Source organism: Carettochelys insculpta, chromosome 11 (genome assembly GCF_033958435.1).
Source record: "Carettochelys insculpta isolate YL-2023 chromosome 11, ASM3395843v1, whole genome shotgun sequence".
Taxonomy (NCBI): Eukaryota; Metazoa; Chordata; order Testudines; family Carettochelyidae; genus Carettochelys; species Carettochelys insculpta.
Window position 1 is genome coordinate 24,005,816 of NC_134147.1, and position 25,184 is coordinate 24,030,999.

Consider the following 25,184-nt stretch of genomic DNA (forward strand, 5'->3'; position numbering starts at 1 on the left):
CAAAGGAAACAGTACCATCCAAACCAGCTGATGAATGTAGTTAATTATTTAGACTTTTTAGCAAGGAGGCTACGACAGAAACCTGTCCTAGTATCTAACTTTCAGAAGAACTTGGCCTCTGATAATGCAGCTAATACCTGGCCAGCTGCAGGAAGCATGTGTCTTTCTCTGTACATCCTTTTACTAAGTTGTGTAACATCCACAGAAATGAAGATTTCACCATTGAGCTTTAGAACAACCACCACTGGCACACACCAGTCAGTGAATTCTTCTGTCTGGGAAATACCCTTTAATTCTCCAACTTTTCCTAGTAAAAGTATAAGGATGCATTATGAGGCTGAGAGAGTCACAGGAGGCTGCATCTATACTACAAAATAAATTCAAGTTTAAGAAAGTTAGCTCGATATTATCACGTGATTATTTTCACTTCAGATACCATTAGCTCGATTTAGGGAGCACTAATATCGCCATTATCTGATGGGTGTAGCATCAAGCTCAAATTCAAAAGTTTGATTAAAGGACAGTGTGGAAGTACCATGCCTTACAATCAAATTTATTAGCCTCTAGAGGTGTCCTGTATGTAACCCACAATGCCCCTCAAGTGCTCTGCTCTGGCCACTGCACTCCAGGTGCACCAGAATTAGGTAACAGGAACACCACGAATTTCACAGCTGTGGGCATGTTTGTATGAGAGCCTGAGAAATGTCTTTTCTTTATTGACTATTAGCCCGGCAGAGAGTTCATGGTTCCGTCTCTACACTTGTTATTTTCTTCTGCACTGCCTGGCACCAGCCGCCGCCCCACCACACCTTACGGCAACAAGGCTGTTGTTGGGGGTGGGGGGTCATGCTTGCATAAGACACCAAGAAACTTCTTCTCAGAAGTTTACATTTGTGTGTGAAGCCCCCCTCCATCCCTCACAGGCACCACATAGTCAGGGTCTTTCCCGTGCTTTGACACATCACGGCTACATCTACACGTGAAGCCAACATCGAAATAGGCTATTTCGATGAATAACGTCTACACGTCCTCCAGGGCTGGCAACGTCGATGTTCAACTTCGACGTTGCGCAGCACCACATCGAAATAGGCGCTGCGAGGGTACGTCTACACGCCAAAGTAGCCGCTCCCTTAAAGGGCCCCTCCCAGACACAGTTGCACTAAACAACACAAGATACACAGAGCTGACAACTGGTTGCAGACCCTGTGCCTGCAGCATGGATCCACAGCTCACATGGGTAACCCCCAATCCAATAAAAGGATGTACCTCCCGTTCGGTGCTTACCATGCTGCCAGGTAGCACCATGTCCTGGCTTGTGCATGCTTAGGACTCCAAGGACAGGGAAGAATTTTGGGGACATAGAGCCACCAGGGAGAAGTCTCCCCTGGCAACTAAGATATTTGGGGGCTTGCAGCTGCTGGGGGCAGGGGAATTTCCCCCAGTGACTAAGGTATTCAGGGGCTTGCTGCTGCCGGAGGGAAGTCTCCCCGGCCGCTAAGATAGTCAGGTGGACTACTTCAACTGCCCCACCACTGAGCCCCGCCACACTTTGAGCAAGGGGCCAGTAGTGCCTGCAGCTGCCAGGGGGAGTCTCCTCATGGCAGCTAAGATAGTCAGGGGGACTACTTCAGCTACTTCAATATTTCAACAAGCTCTGCAGCTGCAGACCCCAGCACCTTCCCCAACCCCACCAAAAATATTTTCAGGAGCTTGCTGTCCATTGCAGACACCTGCTGGTTTTATATTTCTGTTATAAAATCCTTTTCCTAACATTTCCTATCTGTCTTCAAGCTTTGATTCCCCCCTCCAAAAACACAGGGAGGAGGGCTAGTTGAGATTCTTGTTTCCATTATAAGTTCAGTGTATGAGATTTCACTGCCATCAGCCGTGTTTGCAATGTCTGTGCAATGAAGAGGAAAGTCAAAAATAATTTTTCCTAGACTCTTCTATTCTCTTTCTTCTAACTTTGAGAATACAATCAGGGCCCCTGTATTATTTTCAGGGATCAAATGCAACCATGGGAGACAGGACACTCAGTGGCTGGCCAGTTGAGAACACAGCCTGTGCACAGAAGCCTTATAGTGCACTGGAAAGTCAAAGACTCTCCTTTCAGCAACTCTTTTTTCAAAAACATTCCTATCTTCTCTTTCTTCAAGCTTTTCACAGCCCCTGTATTATTTTCAGGGATCAGATGCAATCACGGGAGTGGGAACACTCAGTGGATGGCCAGTTGAGAATTCAGCTACAGAAGAAAGACATTTCTGTAAACTTCTTTGCCATCTCTGTGAATGCCCTACATTTCCTTCCTTCCAATGGGAAAAATTGATGTTTGCTTAGCACAGGAGGCGTATGAGGAAAATGCAATTTGGGAAGATGATCTCAAAGACTGGAAAGCATACCCCGAGTGCTACGGAGAAGAGGGAACCATGGGATAGGTTTCCACAATACACTACTGCAACAGTTGATGCTTCCCAATAAGTCAACTTTGTGAGGCGCACGTGGGGAGGTGAGGATGGTCAAATTCAAACTTATAAATTCCAGAATTACAAAATTGACATTATCAGAGAGGTGTTAGTCTGTATCTTCAAGAACAAAAAGTCCTGTGGCACCTCATACACTAAGAGATACTTTGGAGCATAAGCTTTCATGGGCAAAGACCAGATTTGTCAGATGCATGAGTTGATGGGGAGCCCCCTCTGGAAACACACACCCATGCATCTAACAAAGCAGGCATTTGCCCACAAAAGCTTATGCTCCAAAATATCTGTTAGTCTATAAGGTGGCACAGGACTTCTTGCTGCTCTCAAAAATTGATATTAATAAATAAAATTAATTAATGAATTAATTAATATAATTAATCAATTAATAGAAATTGATATTAATACATAAATAAAATTGATATTAATAAATTCAAATTTATCTTGTAGTGTAGATGCAGCCGGAGTTGGCAATGGCACTGATTTTACTTTGTACTCTCTTGCCAATATTCCTAGCCCTGGGCAGATGTATGATACGTGTCTTGGACAGTTTGTTTTCTGCCATGGATGTATTCCAGTTTCTGTACTAGTATAATCCTTGTATTGCTGGCAACTGTCGTAGGAGAGTTGTTAGTCCTGGCTATACCAGAACTTTCTATCATTTCCCAATTTTCCAAGGAACTGCCCACTAACATCCAATATATTGTTATTAGTCTCATGAAGAGTCTTATCTGAGCTCTGCAGATCTTCATCTGGGATTGATTATAAATTTTTGGAACTGCAGTGACTGTTGCTCCAGCAACAATTTTAAATTTAAGTTTTTGATTGTTTAGTTTCATGCTTATGTATAAAGATATTGCCTGTTCTATTGAGGACACAGTCCTTACAAGTGTAGACTCGACGTCATCTGATAACAATCCCTCTTGGATAGTTTTCACTATTCTTGATTATCTGCATGCTATCGCAAAACATCTCATTTTGTAGCATCTCTTATATTCTTCCTCTTTAGCTGCTGCACATTGTTGACAGCTGTCGCTTGATGACTTGCCAGATCTTCCACAACTTTTCCAACTATCCTTTCTATTAAGGTTTAAACAAATGGAGTCCAGGCATTTGCAGAGAACTCTGTTTACACTTCTCAAATACCAAGTCATCCATGAGCAGAAACAGCCTCTCTATGCTGTTTTTCACCCTCTACACACTGTAGTGGGAGAACAAACACAAAAAGCCATTCTTTAAAGAGCAGTAACTAAAGAACTCCCTGCCTCAGAAGTCTCCATGTTTAGTAAGCTCCTCACAACACATCCCAGTCCTGTTTGGTTACTGAGGAAGGCCAGGAACTTGCTAACCCCTCTATCCACCCACAATTGAGCCCCTCATGCACAATATGGGTAACAAGATAACTGCATTTCTCATGTTTTGGAAGCACAAGATCTCAGTTCTCATTTGCTTAACAAACCACTCAAGATGTGAATTCATACAAAGTTAAATAACATAAGATTGTTCTGGAAAAACCATATCCGAGGCTATTAATAGTATACATTGTTGTTACTTAGTTATACTATTAATTGTACAATATATTTGACCCTTGACTCTCTTGAAAATGAATATTTGACTGGTATAGTCTAATACTGCAGTGCACATCCAGTGCAGTAAGTTACCAAACAGCATTAATGGTGGGAAAAGCTTTTAGAGTTATCATGTTGTATCAATAGCCAACTGGAAAAATGAAATCTTTTATTTTATATAAATCTATATTTAATGTAATTAACATACAGACCAATAGAAAATATACATGTAGCTTGTGTATCCTCCAGGCATTTGTTACTAATATTCATTAAATGGCCAGAAATTCAGCAATTTCTGAAGCAGAAATATCAAGTTCAGGCCAAAAAGAATTACCATATACATAAAAAGCTCCTTCAGTTTTACTAAACATTCCTGCCTGTCTGCTATTCAGCACATACATTTCCCAGATTCTATATCCTAAACCAGAAATCTCTTCTTTCAAACATTTGATGTTCTCTAGATTACTAAGCAACTGCCCCACTATTTCAATTTATAAAACACAAAGTTATGTCAGCGGTTTTCATCTCTCAGATTAAAGGACTAAATTATAAACACACCCCAACAACTTTGAAATGGAGATGTGTTATATTGGTAAATCACTATTACTCATAATATAATGAAGCACAACTTTTATAGTTCAAGTCAACAAAATTAGATATTGCACGATTTTAAAATACCATTCTGGAAGGAAGATGTCAGAATAAGAATACACATGGAGCTCAGCAGATTATGAATGCCTAGAAAGAGGATTCACTTTCCTATGAAATCCCACACAAGTCCCTGTATCTGTTGCTGAGTCTACGTCTACACTACAAAATAAATTTGAGTTTATTAAAATTGATTTTATAATGCCCATTCTTCTAAATTAGATTTTGAGTATCCTCACTTCCCACAGGCTCCCAACAAAGTTGACATATTGCTTCTACACTGAAATCGCCAAACATTGACTGTAGCAGCAGTGCATTGCAGGAACCTATCCCACAGTTCCCTCAGACCCGCATTCTGAGCCAGAAGCAGCAGCACTGTCAGTTTCCCAGATCCAGTAGCTTGGGGGACCCAGGAAACTGACAGCGCAGCAGCCCTGGCCAATTTCCTGGCTCTGCTAGTACAGTAAACCTTTCATTTACTAGACTAGTAGGGTTGTCTGTTCTTCCCCATAGTCTCTTAAATATGAGGGTTTACTCCCCTTCCCCAGAGGCTCCCCCGACCCCAGTCCCACCCCAACTACCCCCCCAAAAAACAACTCCTAAAAACAACCCCCACCAAAAAAACATCCAGAAACACTCCTGGAGCAGCCTGGAGGCAGGGTGCCCGGCCCTGCGTGGCTCGATCTGCGCAACCATGGGGTTCCTGGCCCCACAGCAGATCAAGCCACCTGGTGGCACAGTGCCTGGCCCCTACACAGGAACGCAGCAGTCTGGTCAGTTTCCCAACTCCAGCTCATAGCTGGGAGCCAGGAGCTGGGAGCCAGGTGCAGCACACACAGCTTTGTGGGATACACAGGGAACACCTGTGGAAGCTAATAAATTCGATTTTTGGACATGGTGCTTCCACACAAGCCTTAAATCAAACTTCTCAATTCAAGCTTGATGCTATACCATCAGGTAACTGCAATTTTGTAATCTTGAGATTAGTGCTCCCTATATCGAGCTAATGGTATTTTCAGTGAAGACAGTCACCTGGTAATATCAAGCTAACTGCCTTAAATTTGAATTTATCTCATAGTGTAGACCCAGCCTAAGAGACAGTGTTGGCACATGCTCAGAAATATCACTGAACAGAGGACAAAGGAAGGGAAAAATACAGATAGTCAAGTCCCATAACACATTTCATGAATTATACAATGCAGTAAAATCTTCAACAGATGTAGGTAAGTGGAAGTAGGTCTTACCCATAAAAGCTCATGACCTAATAAATTTGTTAGGCCATGTCTCCATGGCCCCATTCTTCAGCTCCGCAGCTAGCAGAGCTATGCTAATCAGGTTTCTGGAAATTATAAATGTCTTTCTATTTGCATACTCACGCAGCTAATTAGCATAGCTGTGCGAGATCTCACTGTTGGCAGAGGGTGGTTGCCTGTCCCCCTCTGTTGCCTGTCCCTTATGCCTGAAAAAATTCAGGGATAAGGGACTAGTGACAGAGTAGAGTTTAACCAGCAGAGGCACATCCACACAGTATGTTTACAGCCGGCACTACCCTTTGCAGCCAGCGAGATCTCTCACAGCTATGTTAATTAGCTGTGTGAGTATGCAAATGGAAAGCCATTGGCAATTTCCAGAAACCTGCTTAGCATAGGTCTGCTAGCAGTGGGGCTGAAGACTGGGGCCATGTAAACGTGGCCTTAGTCTTTACAGTGCTACAGGACTGCTTGTTATTTGTAAAGAAACTGCAGTAACTTATGTCTCTTGGAGCAAAAGGGAATCTCAGTGTCACAGTTCCTTCTCTGGTGCACCACTAGGTGGCACAGCCATACACAGATTTAGATGCTAGGGACAAAAAATTCAAAAAATTCTGGGAATTACAAGCACCTCAAATTTTGAGCCATCTTAAAGGAACCTAATTTGCACAAAAACACACACATGGGGGGGACCTGAGAACAAAAACTGAAATGAGGCCTTTCACTATATCTGTATCTGGAGGCACTTTGCCTGGTGTTTTGGCCACTTACTCCCCCCACCACCGCCATTTCAAAGTCCATACACATGCAGAAGGATGAATAGTCTTATGCTCCCTTATTTTCCCATGTTGCCATGTAAAACCAGTGAGACTCTAACCTTTAAATACTAAACAGATGAATAAAGAATTTCTAAATCAAAATTTGAGTTGTATTTTTGAATATTTAATCTACTTCTTTGCGGAATATGTCTTATGTACATTGTATATCTAGAGCTCAATTCTGAGAACTGCTGATTACTCAAGCTCTGATGTAAGCAATACTTAAACACTTCCTTAACTTCAATCACGTGTATAGTCTCACTGGATTCCACCCAGGGGCAAGGATCCATTCTAGCAGATCTCAATGCAAGCTGGGGTTGGGATGGGGGCAAGGGGGCCTAAAAATTGTAACATTTTACAGCCACCATCTGGTCATGCTTAGCTATATAAATATATTGTATACTATGTTTCTCAGAAATACGTCACCAATTTTGTCACACTCAATATACACACAATTTGGTTTTTTTGTGCGGAAATTGAAGCAAAACATGTAAAATATCCACTAATCATTAAAATCCTGGCCTTTTGCTGTATAATCAATTGTCAGTAAATGACTGAAACTACTTTATGTTCAGACTAAGGTTCACATAAATCAAATAAAAATATCATACAGGAAATCACATTCATATGCATGAAGAAAACCATATGATCTATTCTTATACTTGTGTCTCTGTATTTGATTATATCATTTGTATTAACTATGCTGGAAGTAAACTATTAAACATATTATTTACAGTGTGGGAACTGAAATCTCTATTCTGCCAAATTTCCCAAAACAAGAATGTTTAAAAAGGAAAACTGGGATATAACCCTGTGAAATGCTCAGCACCACTAACTTCAGTAGATGCCAGTGGTTTGCATGTTAAGGCCCACCATTACTATAATTCCTGTTCTGGGAAAGGAAAAATTTCCACATGCATATCAAAAATTTCACAATACAGGTTGAACATAATGACTGCAAGTTACAGGTTGACCCTCTCTAATCCAGAATTCTCTCATCCAGCAACACCTGTATTCCAGCATGATTTTTGTTCTGTCTGGCATCCTTGGGACCTGACCGGTGTTGGATGAGAGAATGTGTCAGAAGATAGGAGGTCAGTATTTTCTAGCACATTACCAACACTTCCACTGCTTACCGGGCTCTCAGAAGGTATTTAGGGGTAAATTACAGCTAAACAGCAGCACAGAACACAGAGATCCAGGACTGGTGGCTGTCAAGAAACTTTATAGGACCATGGGAAACTTGGCCACACCCATGATAAGGGATTGTCTGGCTAATTAAAGTCATGCTGGATTACACCTGTTGCCAGATGAGAGAGTTCTGGATTAGAGAGGTTCAACATGTAACTTGTGGTCATTGTGTACATTATGCACCTATCATCCATCCCACATATCTGTGGCACAATCACATCACTCATACAACTATAATACTATAACAATAGTAATAAATACATTATACAATATATTCAACAGAATGTTTTCATTAATTTATTAAGCATCTTATTCTGCACCATGTTTAAGTAATTATTACTAACTAGATCTTTGTCAAGTGCCTACAAAAAGCAAATAAGGTAAATGTTTAGCAACAGTTAAACTGTAAAAAGTAAATAAATAACCAAACTTTTGAAAGGTCATTTGACATTTCAAACCAAGCAAGTAAATTTTGCCTTTAATTCACACAAGTCCACTTCCATAAGAAACAGATCTTCGCTTTTCCCCACCAGTAATAATAGAAATTACAAGTGGGTCTGTTTTGTAGCAGGATTTTTCCACTGGGACAGTGCACCGCTTGGTAAAGTAGAAGCAGCTGACAGACAGGATCTAGTAACTGGTATAGTGGAACCCACTGATCTCCTTTTTGATTTATATGGTGCTTTGATCCTCTCCTCTCACAACACAACTCAACGAATACACACTTGTGAAACACCCAAACACATGAGATTGTTTCCTTCACCCCTTCCTATAACAGTGACTAATCTGGGCTAGGAATGGAAAAATCTCACAGATGCAAGAAGTTTACATATACAGTCCAACCTCAGCCACAATTTGCAGGAGAGACTTTAAAGTACTGTTCAATTAGAAAGGAATGAGATTAGTGTTTCCCACCATCCTTCTCCCTCCATTAGGAGGAGAATGAACAACTTCCCTATATGTAAGATAGGATAAGGGCCCCCTTCAAATAATACTTGCCAACAGAAGAAGATGAGGTACCCCAGAAAAATATCCAAAGCCAGAATTAAAGGACAGACTAAGATGACTGACAACACCTTTTTAGAATCTCTCAGGGATATATGTATTGTTCCAGAGAAAGAGAAATGTCTGGAATGGTTCTTGCTTGGATTCACCTCATACTCACGTCAGTCATGGGTGATGAATAGAAGTCTGGCTCAGAGAAGCAAACACTGCCCCTTCCATGCCCACCAGAGCACAGCCCCCATTGTGGCAGCTGGCCATATCCTGCACCCCTAACCTCCTATATTACGGCTGACCATCCACATCCAAGGCTAGCACATCCTTGCAACCCACCAATGCTGGACAGCCATGCGACCCCAGCCCCAGCTCCAGGAGCTGCAGCCGGCTGGAAAACTGCAGAGCCTAGCTTTTCCAGATGGCTGGAGCACTGGTTGGCCAGGCAGCTGCACTGCAGCCAGTAGCTGGTGGGGAGGGTCATCCTGGTCATTTGGGAAGGCAACAGGTTCCCTTGACTATATTACCTGCCACTCATGGCAAAACTAACAAAAAATAAAATAAAAAGGCAAAATTACTCACGTAATACAATATCTAATCCATTTTTTTACAGACAGATCTTCAAAATTTACTAGGAATTTCCATATATACACTCCTTGATATGCAGAATACCAAAACTTCTCTAGCCAAAAAGAAGGAGATACCAGATCTTCTTCAAGCCTGCACAAACACTTGCTTTTACAATATAACAGGTGAAGGAAAGTGAATTGACTTTATTATTATTTTGATATGAAGTGAATAATATAAAAATTACCTTTCTAGCTCAGCTATTTTCTTATCTTTGTCATTCTTCTCATTCTCCACTTCCTTGAGGATTTCTAGAAGTCTGTCAACTTCGGCTTGAGCTTTTCCACATTCTTCTCTGTAGTAAGATGCCTCTTTGTCAAGTTGTTTCATTCTGTCTGCAAATTCTGGGTTCAGTCGTGCTTCTTCTTCAGCTTCATGAGCCTTCAGTATTGAAAAACAGCAATCATTTAGATAGTTTGGTGGTGCTATTATGCAGCTTCAGAATGAACGTTTGCATGAAAAAAGGATTATGGGTATTTCTGTCAGTTGGCAACATTTTCCTCTAAAGGCACAGAACATCTGTCTGAGGTCTATTTTCCCAAATCCAAATTATGAGGAAAAAAATATTTACCCCAGTTTAGGATTTTTCATACATGAACATAACCATGGAAATCTTAACTTTTGTTTCATTATAGAGTTTCTTAACACTGTAAAAGACCTAGTACCTTTGGCCACAGATTAAACCAATAGATAGCTGTAAAAATCTCATAGGATCCTATTTAAAAGAAGGAATAAAAGCTGTTCTTAAAAGTAAAACTAAAAGAATGCTTTCAGATGACAGTTTTAACCCAAATCCTTTTTTTCTAATCTTAATACTTAACCTGAAAGATCAGAGGAACAAGCGCACTGGTGAAAACAGCACAAACAAATATAACTGGAAAACACATGCATGAGTGGGTGGCAATTTCACAGACAAGAAAGAAACACAATGAAAAACAACAACAACAGTAGTACAGAGTCCTGTCGTACTCCCACTAAAACTAACAGAAATCCCCAATAACTTCAGTGGGAGCAGGACTGGTCAGAGTGTTTTAAACTGTTGGCTGAATTAATCACAGACAGATGGGAACAACAATGCACTGCAATGCTTAGCCTACCCCTTGTTTCCCATTATTCCTAATTGGCATCTTCAAAGAGCAGGCAGGGAAAAAACAAGTAGTTTAACTGCAGTGCACATTAAACAGAAAATTCAGAGAACATTTTTAAATGTACAAAAATCTCACAAAAAATAAGGATATTTAGAATGGTCCTCCTGCTATCTTAAGCAGAGCAGATGTTTGTGTTTTTATTTTTAATTTTAGGGACTAAACAAGGCAAGCAAGCAATGAAACAACTGCTGGCCAAAATGATACATGCATGTTTTGAACAAAATCAGTACTACCAACTATTACAGTTAGAAGGTTGACAGTCTTTGCAATGATTTTGTAGAACTTTTTCAATGTGTATATGTTAAAAGTCTTGTTTTTAAAGGAGAAAAATAAATTAAATTACCGAACAAAAATATTTTTTCTGCATGTAACATAATTTAAGCATGAGGATAATAAGGAAAATAATTGTGTTTTCAAATTGTTTTTCTACTTTGGGATTTTTATTCACTCAGGTGATCTAACTATATAAAGAACAAGGAAATGACATGAGAAGCTCATTAGATTTGGGTTTTTTTTGTTTTTTTTTTCTTCTTCTGACTCCAGCCTTCCTCTGTAGACAATGTTACATCTTGTGCCATGGTCTCTTTATTGAGCTCGTTGCAGAGTCTAGTACATATAGTACTTCAACTACATTGCTTTGGTGACACATTTACCAACAAATTATTTTTTATCTTTTTGAAATCCATATCAAGTTGGTATCACTCTAGGTGGGGATTAGCTACAGATCAAATATTTTTTTGCTGGAACCATACTTCTAAGCACAATAAAGGTCCAAAATCCAGTTGTGCAAGAGACCTTCTTCAAGAAGGTCTTCCATGCTGGCTTAGACCCAAAAGAGGAAGAAGATGGATTATGGATTTATGACAGCTTCAACTGCTTCATCTTCTTTGCCCCATTGTTCTGTGGCCAAAAGAAGTAAATGAGCTAACACCCATATAGTCCTTCTGGAGGCACCAACAGCACATTACAGTTGTGGGGAAGCAGGACCAGGCTGTGAAATATGAGAGTGTCATACACATCCCTGACACACACAACAGCACAAAAATTACCACGTCAAGTTATTATTATATACTACGTCACATGCTTTGTTCAGTTCCCTAGTTCCATTAAAAGAAATTTAAGCATAAAAGAATTGTTCATACTAGAGCACCTCCTAATATACAAATCATGCGGCTGAACTAGTGGAAGCATTGATGGGACGATTTTTGTAAGATTCCCAAGTGTGGGCATGGTCAGACAAATTAACTTGCCCAGTGTCACAGAGTGGGTGGTATGTCTGCACAGCAACTGTTCCTGGCGCAGGTCGACAGACACACACAAACTCTGCTTCAGCTACTGTTATTAAGAAACAGAAGTGTGGCTCTGGCAGCCTGGGCTATGGCTCAGGCTAGTCAGATGCGTATATACCATGAGTAAGGAAGGATTGTACTCAGGCAGCTACCTGAGCCACTGTTGCTGCACTGTTATTTTTAGCATGCTAACTCAACAGAGTTAGCACATATCTGGCTGACCACATGCCCAGTGTAGACACAAGTAAGGATTCAAAGGGAGAGCTAGGAAGAGAATCTGACTTTTCTGAAGCCCAGTCCTACACTTTATCCACCCTGGTTTTCAGAAATAGTCTATTTGATTATTACGGATGTTTTAATTAATAAGAGGCGGTATGTCAATTTTAAATTAAAATTGTAAATGTTTGATGCTGATTTTTATTATTGTAACTGTGATGGACATTACATACATGTACTAGATGTCAAAGATAAAACACCAATATTTTCAAAATGTTAGTGTTTAAAATATTTGCATAAAATTAAATTATTTGGATGACTAATAGCCCATAATAATTCATGGTGACTTCAGGAAGCACAAGAGAAGTAAGTGGCACTAGCAGATTTCCTATTCCCCTTTGTATTCCTGCTCAGTACGTGGACAAAATAAAAGTCCAATTGCTCCCCCAACAAAAGAGCTATTCCTAAAATGCCCAATATTGAAGACAATTTAAAAGGGGAAGGGTAAAATCAGAACAAGGTTTCCACAAAGCAGAGGCACCATAGCCAAATGGGCACACACATGCAGGAATATGCTGCACCCACAAAAGGTGTAGTCGAAGGTATAATTATCCTACATACAGGCAAATTCCATGAGGAATTCCATCTTCCAGAGGTATAGTTCCTCCTGGTTAGGTCCCCTCAGAGGAATGCATCTGCACACCACTCCAGGTATGAGCCAGTGCCCATGGCACTCCAATAAGCTCAGAACTGATCAACTACCAACCCCATGCTACCAAGGCTCTGGAGATGCTGCGCAGTGATGCACAGTGGTGCAAATGTGTTACTGTGGGCCATTCCACTGTATTAGTAAGTTATTTTTAGCTGCTACAGGGAGAAAACAGCCTTGTCAGGCACCTGGGCAAGGTGAGGGTGGAGGGGCTCTGAGCTCCTGGAAGGAGTGAGGCCTCAGGCAGAAAGGATGAGGCTGAGGGCAGTCAGCCCTCAGTGCTACTCAGAGCTGCTCCATCTTCCCAGACATAACTTACTGCTGCCCAGAGTGAGTGAGTGACACTCCAACAACAATTTAAAGGGCTCAGGACACCACCAATACTGCAACAACAGCAGTGACAGTCGACAGTCCTTCACCCTTCTGAATCACGGGGCCTTGGGAGAACTGTCCACTACTCCCACTCCATCAGTGGGCCTGCTCTCTGCTGGTAATCCCCAGCTCCTCCACTGGCTGCAATGCCACTTTGTACATGGCTAGGGCCTGGGGGACAGGTCAGGGAGTATTATGGCAGCTGAAGGAGCTCATGTTCTTCTGCTCCTTTCCCTGTTTGCTGCTCCTCCCAGCAGGAAAAGAGCAAAACTGCCAGCCCTGGCCCCAGAGATCTGTACACAGATGCCACAGCTCTGTGAAGGGGCAGAGGATGGGATTTCTGCTCCTTTCTCCGCTGCCAGTAGTTCCTCTAGTGGCTGTACTACCCTACAGTCCCTCTTTCCCCCCAGGTAATGTGGGATGAGGAGGGGAAGAGTGTGGGAGCCCCAGGATGGGGTGCAGCATAGTCACATAGGGGTTTATATGGGAAAGTCATAGGTCCCTCCCTTAGCTGGTGTGTCCTCCCTCTCCCATACAGGTAAAAACTTGTTTACTTGTATCATTGGAGAGGCATAACAAATAAAGCAATAAAAAAACCACAGTGCAAATACCAGAATAAAAAAAACCTAAACATTAGGAAAATAAATGTAGGTCCTGGTAATACAAACCATTATTAGGTTGTTCCTACTTGCCTGGATATTACCCATTCTACAGTTTCAGACTAACTGAGAGACTAAGGACAGTTTTGCAGAAGGGATGCAAGACAAAATCCATGTCCACGACAAAATGGAAGAATAACAGGAAAAGTTCAAAATATACGTAGGGCTGATGGAGCAATATCATAAAACATCTTTGTAACGAAAACAATTTTGCTGTTGTTCAAACTTTGCAAAAGACTTGCTGTAAATAGAAAGTGAAGGTATGTCTACACTACAGCCTAAATCACAAAATTTATGTTGCTCATAGGTGCAAATATTCCACTTTTGAGTGATTTAAATTACACCAACGTAAAGCACTCATGTTCACAGTGCTATGCCAGTGGGAGAAAGTGTCTTGCTATCATAGCTTATGTCACTCACAGAGGTGGATTTCTTCATTCCAATGAGAGATCTCTTTCCTGTTAGTACAGAGCATCTTCACCAAGACTTGCTTCTACAGAACAATTGTGCTGTTGCAGTGAGATACATACAGATATGGCCTAAGTTCACACTAAATTATTCAATTCTCCCACATTAGAGAATAGAGTAAACGCTTTCATATCCGGCATTCTATTATCCAGAACTCTCAAATAACCAGCATTTTAACCATTACTAAATTATAATTACGTTTTCCTAAGTGCAGTATAGTGAGAGCAAATACAAATATATATAGCAAATACAGTATAAGTTTACAAGGTACAATACTGCCGTTGGTAAATAAAGTAATCTGTATATATATATTTTGTTCTTAATATCTAATCTTGTTTTACTTTCGTGTTATGCATTGCTAGTATACCTCTCTATTATCCAGAATATTTGAATATTTGGCAACCTCCTGGTCCAGGGCTGCTGGATATGGAAGAGTTTATTGTATTAGAAAGACAAGGTGGGTAAGCTCTTCTTGTGGTCTGGGAAATACACTGTTTCACAGTTAAATGTGCTTACTAATCAGACTAAACAATCTGCTGCATCTGAACAGTTCAAAACATAATTTTCTAATTAAAACACACCACTTACACATTAAATATAAATGTTCATAGCTTGCTTGTTAATTGTTTTAGGGACTTGCTACTATTTTAATTTCCACAGTACTGTAACAATCTAACAACAGTTTCTGAATAATAAAAGTTGAATATAAATACACACTTTTATTCCAATTATTAATGGGGATATTGCATTTTAAAGAACATATAACACCTACACACAAATATTGAACTGATACTATGCTGTATTTTAATTGTGGAAATAGTGTTTTTTTTTACTTTTTTGGAAATCGTCAAAACATCCAAAAAAAGGACTCCTCTGATAGAACTTCTGATTCTAAAAAACATTTCACATTATCAACCATGTTTTTTATTTAGCATTTCACAAATGAAAACAAAATAACTTTTTCTATATAAGTAGCAAATTGTCTGCAGAAATATTAAAGTTGGCTAAAACATATATTAACGATTTTATTTGTTACATATTATACACACAATACTGCATTCATTTTTCTGTAGCAAATGTATGCATTGGAATAATACATCTTAATTTAAATTAGCAAAAAAGATCAAATTAATGCTTGATCAAAAATAATAATTAAATGAAAGAGCAGAAATGTACATGCAAGTAAATACTTTCTAAGATCCTTCAGATTTTATCTGGTCCAATAATAAATTAAACAATCTCTTGTCCTCTTAAATTGTAACATCTCTTTAAATTTCAGTTACTTTTGAAGCAAATTCCTCAGACAGAGCTAAGTACTTTAGAGCTCATGTTGATTTAACATTGCTCCTGTGCAGTATTTGCAGAATCAAGTCCTCAATATCCAGAAGTGGCTTGTAGCATGGAAAGCTATTAATTGTAATACCTTATTACAGAAAAAAATAACTGTTTTCTAACCATTATTTATCATCACAATGCATCAGGGCACAATTTAAAAAGTGTTCACACCTACACACAAAAGTAAACAAGGCCCAAATTCTGTTCATATGATTCAGATAATTAGTTCCTCTAAATTCATTTTCAATATTCTCATGGATGAGGTGAGTTGGATTTGGGCCTCTTTCATATTTTTCCACTTTGTTATCAAAGTGTGAAAACAGATTTGTCTGTCTGTTTTGTGAATTTTTTAAAAACACCTTCTGTGAGAAGAGTGAGTACCCCAGCATTGACAGTACAATGTGAATTAATGAAGGTTTATTGTTCTGCCGAAAAAGGCACGGACAGTATGAAAGAACAAAGGTTTACTTAAAAATTGATTATTAAATGCTGGAAAGGTTTAAAGTCAAAATTGGAGTTCAACAGGACTCTATTTTTCAATCCACCTTTTATAATGTCATTTGTGGCAGATTTGGAAATTCACATTTGGCTCAATTCCTATTAATGACAAACATGCAGTTTAAACAATAAGTCTTTAGATCACTTTCAAAAAATATTATTCTCTTACTATCAAGAGTAGAACACATTGGAAAAAATAAGTTAAGAAAATGTGTATTAAGGATAGAACATAACTACCTACTTCATAAATTTAATTTAAAAGATTGTACACCCAAGGGATTTGAATTGCTGATCATACTTGTAAAAAAAAGTATGCAAAGAGTAAAAAATGATAGATTTGGGATACTACTTGCAAAAAAGGGTAAATGGTCAACAAACAGCAATCACTACAACAGTGTGATTAAAACTGAAATAATGGGGGGAGTGGTATATAAGAGCAAGAGACAAGGTAACTGAGGATAAGGCAACAAACAAAAGGGCTGTGTCTACACTTGCCCCCTGCTTTTGGAAGGGGCATGTTAATGAGGCAGTTTGGAAGATGATCATGAGGTGCTGACAGGAATATGCAGTGCCTCATAATCATGACGGCCACATGCAATTCTATAGTACCACTTTTGGAACGCAGGCCGCCTGTGTAGATGGGTGACTTTCAAAAGGAACCGCCCCCCCCCGACTTCAAAAGCCCCATTTTGTTTTAGGAAGAGGGAGCTTTTGAAATCATGGGGGGCCTTTTGAAAGGCCCCTGTCTAAATGGGCAGTGTGCGTTCCGAAAGCGGCATTTTCAAATTGCATGTGGCCATTATTATCCTAATGAGGTGCTGCATATTCATGTCATGAATACGCATCACCTCACTAGCATCTTCCAAACTGCCTCATTAATGTGCCCCTTCCAAAAGGAGGAGGCAAGTGTAGACACAGCCAAGGTGTGCAGTGTAACAGTGCAGGTGATACGCACGGAAGCATGTGGTCTACCTATAAAATCATCATACGGATGACCCAAACTAATAAAAAGAAACAATTCCATAATACAAGAATGTGACCTATTTGACAACCACAGTATGTTGGATGAGAAAGTGGGTATATTTTTATGCTTTGTGTTCTCTATAAACAAATTATGACTGAGTTCCAAATGCAATTACACAATTTTCATGAAGTAAATGTGGTAGATTCTATGGAATCTATTCACCCATCAATACACATTAAATTTCCATCAATGGAAAACAACAACAGAACAGACCCTAAGGATGAAATCCTTGCCCATAATGTGATGACAAAACCCCAATTGACTTGAGTGGGACCAGGGTCACTTCAAGTGTATGATACCATACTGGTAAAGAACTCTATAAAATCAAGTTCTCTCACATCTTCTGATTAGAAATACATGGTAATTATATTTAGAATTAATATGTAATCTAACATAATTTATGCAGGTCATAAACTGCTGTTATCACAGTTCAGTTACAGCACTATTTCTGCCCAGCGATGCTCATGGCATACTTTCAGTGCTAGTTTGTGGCAACCAGAAAATCTTCTACGGATAAGAATATGCTTTTGTTCTTCCTCAAATTGAAAAATGAATATAGTAGAGACAAAAGGAAATTACTTAAGAAACTATAATCAAAGACAGCATTAGAAATAATCCCAAACAAAAAGTATTATTACACTTTCTTGTTCACTTAATGGAACAACATTGTCATTTGTCTTCTACGTTCTGTATTTTCAGCCTTTTCGTGGTCAAAATACGCTTTTAAAATGAATAAATACTGAACATGTACATCTTTCATTCTAGAACTGATCATGTGCATTTTGAATTTATGTGATCCCACAGCAAATTTATAAAAATATGCTGAACAAACCTTTATTAGGTATTATTACTTATATAATCAGTTGAAATACTATAAATAAAGTACCATGCTTTAGGTTGAATTTGAAGGATCTAATAAAGTATTCCACAAGCATACTGTTAAAAACAAACCAAAAAAAAAAACAACTATCATCTGCATGCTTTAAAAAAACAGAATACATTATGGAAAAGTTGAGAACCTGAAAGCAAAGACTTTTGAAAATGGGAATATATTATGTTAATCCTGTTCCCGCTTAATAGATGTAATATTCAAAAGTAATGGCCTTGAGGTCCACAAAACTCTTTTATTGTGGAAAAACTAAAGCAGCTGATCATCAAAAAAACTTCTGCAAAGCTCCACAGAGTAAGAACACAACACAGTGTCAGGGAAATGGATCCTCATGCTTTCATATGTTACAGTGGGCACTTTCAGAAAGGACTTACTGGATTGTACATCTGATTGAACAACTGTTCAGCTTGCTACATTGCAAAGTTGGGAAGGAGTGAAGCACAGACAGGAAAAGAGGAAAGATCCAGGAAAATAGCATTAGCTCAACAAATCCAGTGCATTTGCACAGAAGAACTTGTCATAAAAAAGTAGAAATTTAAGTTTCTAAACATTCCTCGGTGAACGCGAGAGGCACTGGGGAAACATAAATGTTGACTTTGGCTCCTAAAAAAGAATAACTGGAGTAAAAAATTTAAGGTTTGTGTTACTTTCCCTTTCTCAAGTTAAATAACCCATGAAATAAAGAAATGTGTCCACTTTTGATGATGCATTAAGTGCTGGTCTCAAGCAATGAATCACTAAAAGCGCTTTTAGCCAAGGCAGCAATTTGTCACAAACATTTCAAAGACAGTAATAATAAAAGGATTAATTAAACTTTATAATTAAACTTCTGATTTTTCTTTTGTATTAACATAAGCCTGAATCTTCAATTCCATGTGACTTTTGAACAGTACAGCTTGGCAAACAGTAGTTTAGCAAATATGTCAGTAAGCACGGAGATTCAAAATCCAAGATAAACAACAAAAAGGAAGAAATTCTAATGTGGACAGTAAGATTCAGGAAAGCAACATAAAATAATTAGCCACCTATGAGGTACTTCCTGCTGCTCCATCATACTTAGCAAAAGAATATAAGCTTTTTAAAAAAAAGCCTGTAGAGCTTTGGCACAAAACTGTTGGGAGCTCTCCACTAATTTTGTTCCCATCAATTCCAAATCACAGTCATTGCAACAAAAGGCTTAATAAGCATGCTTATGGTTTAAAATAATTCTGGTGTGCAAAAATACTGTATGAACATAGGAGCAATTATTCTATTTGAATGCTCTATTTACTGTTTTAAAACACATATGCTATTTCAATTAATTATGGGGGTGCAGTTCAGTTTGTTGTAATCAAATATTTCAAGAGTCTACCTAAATGATTTTTGCTTTCCTGTTGATTTTACTTTTTTGAGTCTACATATTTTTCCCCATAAATGCAGATATTTACTGCATCAAATATATCATACGCAAAATTAGAGTTAATCCCTAGAAAAATGTCTGGAGAAGCAAATATATTCCTTTCTCTTTCTCTCTCACCCTCAAAATAGGGGGAAATCTAAAAATAACTGAAAAAGGAAAGGAACAAAATTCCATGGCAAAACTGAACTTTTCTTTTTGGTATAATGCTTATGACTGTGACTTCTCAGAAATATTCACTGTTGAAAATATGTGGTAAATTTAGTTGACTTCTATGAATAAAATTGACATAACTAAAGAATCATAATTAATGCTTAATAAAATGTACTAATTTAACAGCGCCTACCCTCTGAAAAAATATGGATGCTCCCTTCCATCACCATTTAACGTAACACTAAAATTCTCTGAAAACGGATTCTGAAATCAGTGACTGAAGGTAGGTTTCGACTTTTGGAGAGCCAGTTACTTTTATCACAGGATATGTTAGGGTTTAGCTGAAATTCAAGCTTTTATTAAAGCAAATGCAAATTAAAAATTACAGTTTGCAGTCCATTGTCACTGACTGCCAGTGTTTCTAAACATATCCAAGAATGCTGAATCTGCAAGTTGTTGTGAAAATACCAAGTATCCTACAAATCTTAGGCCAGTTCCCACTGGAAATGCACATTGTATTTATGGTATAATAAAATTATTAAATTTTCAACCTTCATTTAGAAAGCCTTTGTATTTTTATTCATAAGGAATATAAGATGATGGGTGCTTTAGAATTCTAAATAACTATTTAGTTAGGGAAAAAACACCTTCTAAAACTAAGGCCACTGGAAAAATATTTTAAACGTTAATTTAGTTGAACGAAATCTCCTAAAAACAACAAAATTAAATGTGAAAGTTAACCACAGATGTAATACCATTTAAATATATTTATCTTACACTACACTAATATACTCATCAGCTGATGATCTGAACTACAGAGCAAATAAAGAGTATTCACACCTTCAGTAAATGATATTGATGTTTCTTTCAATAAAACAAAAATGACCAGTAATTGTTAGTCTTTAGAGTGCTACTGTACTGCTTTTCTGTTTTGATAATATATAGACTAGCACAGCTATCTCCCTGTTACTACTTTATTTATGTAATTTGAGTCCAGTGCAAACAAAATTGATAGCCTATCAATAACGCTAAGATTCTTTTATGATTATTTTTACTAAAATTCATGGACAGGTCATGGGCAATAAACAAATAAACAAAACATCATGGAGGCTGTGACCTGACACTGACTTTTACTGCTGCACCTCCATGTTGTTTCTCCTGCCACCATGATGGCTGAGAGCTGTGGAGCGTCTCCACTCTCTTTCTCATCCCCACATGTAAGGCTGTTGCCAGAATCCTGACTGGGGGCCCCTGAGGATGCTGTTGCCTCTCACTGGAAACCTTTAGGGAGAACGTGAAGAGGATGTCACCTGGTGCTGAAATATTTACAAGTCTCCGGTATCTGCTCATTCTACTTCTGGAGACTCCAGCAGCTGAAGCAATAAATGTCAGGGAGGTCTCTGGAAATCATGAATTCCCTAACTTCCATGATTTAAAAAACAGTCTATCAAATATTTAGAAAAATTTAAGATTTTTTTAACAGCTCTTTGCATGCAAGTTTATTTAAAAATAATGCACTCCTTTCATCCACATAAGAACTGGCATACTGGATCAGACCAAAGGTCAGTCTAGCTTAGTATCCTGCCTTCAGATAGTGGCCAATACCAAGTTCTTCAGAGGAATGAAGATAACAGGTAATAATAAAGTGATCCTCCTGTTGCCTGTTTCCAACTTCTAGTAAACAGAAGTGAGGGAGACCATCCCTGTTGATCTTAGTTAACTGCCCTTGAGAGACCTATTTTCCAGGAATGTATGTATCTTTTAAAACAAAAAAGCAGTAAAGTAGCACTTTAAAGACCAACAAAATAATTTATTAGGTGAGCTTTTGTGGGACAGACCCACTTCTTCAGACCATAGCCATACCAGAACAGACTCAATATTTAATGCATACAGAACCAAAAATAGTAATCAAGGTTGACAAATCAGGAAAAAAAAATATCAAGGTGAGCAAATCAGAGAGTAGAGGGTTGGGGGGAGTCAAGAATTAGATTAATCCAAGTATGCAAAAGAGCCCCTATAATGACCCAGAAAATTCGCATCCTAGTTCAAACCACGTTAATGTGTCGAATTTGAATATAAAAGAGAGTTCAGCAGCCTCTCTTTCCAAAGTAGCATGAAAATGTATCTTTATACCTAGATAAATGTATCTATGTATCTTTTAAATATTATATATATCTTTTTAGAACTGCTACAGCCTTGCTTCAAACATCTTCTTGCAAAGAGTTCCAAAGGTTGTTTATTTTAAACCTATTGCCATTTGGTGACCTCAGGACTTCTTCAAGAACATATCAGCATACAAATCCATGTCCAAGGTATTTTGGCTGGGAGGGGGTTAAAACTGGCTTATTTAATAATTGAAGAAGGAAAACGTAATGCTAAAACCCACTGAGTATGCCATGAGTTTGATGTTCAAACGATGACTGCAGACAGTACCAAATGACACAGCAAAAAGTCAAAGAAACCCATGAAAGAAAATGTGTCAACAAAAATTTGTAAAACAGTTAATATTGTAATGCAGCAATCCACATAAAATCATTGTCTAAGTATTGTATTTCTAAAATATTTTTCTTTACATGTTTGCTTCTGCTTCTTTATGGATATAAATAATGAACTGCAAACTGTGCTCTATTAGACAATATTTTATTTAGCTACCTCGAAAATTAAATTAATTAAATAAATAAAATTAAGGAGAATTTCAGCATAAGACCCAGACATTTTTCACTAGAAAGAGTAGTTCATTATTAATGAGAAAATTCTTTTAACGCATTACAAAGATTTACAGGTATCTTTATCTCTAACAGTAATTTAGATTTGTACATATAATAATGGCTGGTTTCCATAATTTTTCTCACCCTGTTGTCTCACAGTTTTTCCAAGTAGCCCTTAGACAGGAAACTTAAGATAATTTTTCAGGCTCACAGACAGCTGTTATACATGCTTCTTAAGAAAAAGTCAACACTGCCTGATGCTGGTATCAGCAGCCAGCAGAAAACTGCCAGATTTTAAAATGGACCTCTTGCTTCAGTGCCACATATATACCAGAGAAGTAAAGACTTTAGTCCATTTCACAGTAAGAATTTTCTGAGAAGGCACTTACCTTTTTCAGCTGTGCTTCCAACTTACTACATTCTTCTTTCTTTTGTTCTATGGCTATTTCTAAAGACTTCAATTTGGAGTCTCTTTTCAGCCCTGTTGATGCCAACGATGATGCATGTTCTTTCAGATCAATTAAACTGGACTGAAAAAATATCCAAAAAAGACAAAAGAGATGATGTTAGAAAAAGCATTAAGCCTAGCCACTCAGTTGGTAAATTATTATGTCAGCTAATAATAAGTAATCCTGTGGCACCTTAGAGACAAACAAACTGATTTGGTCATGATCTCTCCTGGGTAGTACTGCTTATTATTAGTGAAGCTACAGACTAACATGGCTACCCCTCCTAGACTTTATATCAGCTAGGTTTTCAGTCAATAACTGTTTATATAGTACATTTGTTCAGGAATGGAGATGGGTATTTACAGCATAATAAAACGTTACCAGGTCATTTTTAATAGTGTAACACAAAATTGAATATCTATGAAAAGATATACTTAATTCTTGAATGTATAATGTTCACTCTATTGTAAGGACTGAGAAAAAATTCATTGGAGAAATGGATGATTCAGCTGTATTGTGAATGTAATCCTTGATAAGTAGAAAATAGTCAACTTTATATCATATGTTGATTGGTCTATTCCTTTATATTTAGTTTATTATTAGATTTTATTTTTGCAAGTTACCCTATGACAGAAGTCTGGAGGTACCTGCACACAACAATATTATAAGAACTCCTGTGGCACCTTATAGACTAACACATATTTTGAAGCATAAGCTTTCATGGGCTTTTGGAGCATCAGCTTTTGCAGCCCCTGCAAAGAGGGCAACAGGCTTTTTTTTTTTTTTTTTTTTTAAATCATCCTCATCATCATCACTACCATAGTGATGGATTTCAAAAAAACCAACAAGACAAATCTGAAGAGAGAAAACATTTGCCTTAAATTCATCACAGTTTTCACTACCTATAAGTTTTCATCTAATATCTTTACTTCAAAGGGCACTCAGACCCTACTGTAGAAGTATGCAAGAAGAAAAAACCCAAAAGGCTATGTCTACACTAGCCCAAAACTTCAAAATGGCCATGCAAATGGACATTTCGAAGTTCACTAATGAAGCGCTGAAATACATATTCAGTGCCTCATTAGAATGCTGGCAGCCACAGAACTTCGAAATTGCTGCAGCTCGCCACAGCGCAGCTCATCCAGATGGGGTTCTTTTCGAAAGGACCCCGGCAACTTCTAAATCCCCTTATTCTTATCTCCTGATTCCTATCTGCTGATAGGAATAAGGGGATTTCAAAGTTGCTGGGGTCCTTTTGAAAAGGACCCCCGTCTGGAAGATCCGCGCGGCGGCGAGCTGTGGCAAATGTGAAGTGCCGTGGCTGCCAGCATTCTAATGAGGCCCTGAATGTGTATTTCAGTGCTTCATTAGTAAACTTCGACATGGCCATGCAAATGGCCATGTCGAAGTTTTGGGCTCGTGTAGACACGGCCAAAATGAAGTATCTTGTGGCATGATATGAATAGGATTTAAGCGTATCAAACAGTTCATAAGACTCTAATGAAACAAGCACAGAGAAGTGGCATTTAATGGCACAAGCAAACCTCTGCAAAGTAGTTAGCTTGTCCAGGGACTCGCCAAGTTAAACCTCTTGTCAATATTTAGTCCAACTGGATCAAATACTTTTGGACTTACTCCTAGTAGGTTTTCTTCCTGCTAATCCCATTAGTCCAAATAAAAATGATAATAGGACTAACAGTGCAATATTAAAGCCTTGTAAGACATATGCAAAGGCAAAGAAAGTAATATACACAGAGAAGAAATAAAGGAAAGAAATATTTTATGGAAAGTAAGAGTTTAATACTGAGGAATCCTCAAAAATATACTGCTTTAGGAACGTCTAAAATAGTTGACAACCAATAACTTAGACAATTTGACAGTTTCTCTAATTAACTTGTTTATATCAGTGAAATCTATTAGGAAGGCAGAAGAATATAGATTTTTAACTTTACTGCAAAGACTGACCTCCTTTTCTGTTAATTCAGCCTGTAAAGCATTGACTTTCTCCTTCAAGTCTTTGTTTTCCTTTTTAAAGGATTCTATTTCTTCCATTCTTTCTCGGTCATCCCGTTCTCGCTGCTCCTTCAAGCGCTCTATTATTCTCTCCTAACAACAAGAAAGAGAAGTAAAAATGAAAGCTTTGGACAGCAATCCAGAAAAGGAAAAATGTTTTGTTTCATTAAGTTGAAATGCTTAAAATATCTTTGATAACACAAATATTGCCTTAATTTTTAAGATAAGGGAATAAAAGACAGCAAATGTCTAATTAATGGAGGTTCTATCCAACATTTATTGA

The 25,184-nt window shown here is 38.2% G+C and overlaps 1 protein-coding gene across 1 annotated transcript in view; it reads right to left on the reverse strand.

Annotated features, from left to right (window-relative positions):
* ERC2 (ELKS/RAB6-interacting/CAST family member 2) overlaps positions 1 to 25,184 on the reverse strand; it is an 868,752-nt gene that overhangs the window by 513,439 nt on the left and 330,129 nt on the right. The window contains exons 8-10 of the mRNA XM_075005383.1: positions 24,854 to 24,994; positions 22,829 to 22,969; positions 9,763 to 9,956 (exon numbers count right to left, since the gene is read on the reverse strand). Of these exons, the coding sequence (XP_074861484.1) occupies positions 9,763 to 9,956; positions 22,829 to 22,969; positions 24,854 to 24,994 (476 nt within the window). The remainder of the gene's footprint in view (positions 1 to 9,762; positions 9,957 to 22,828; positions 22,970 to 24,853; positions 24,995 to 25,184) is intronic.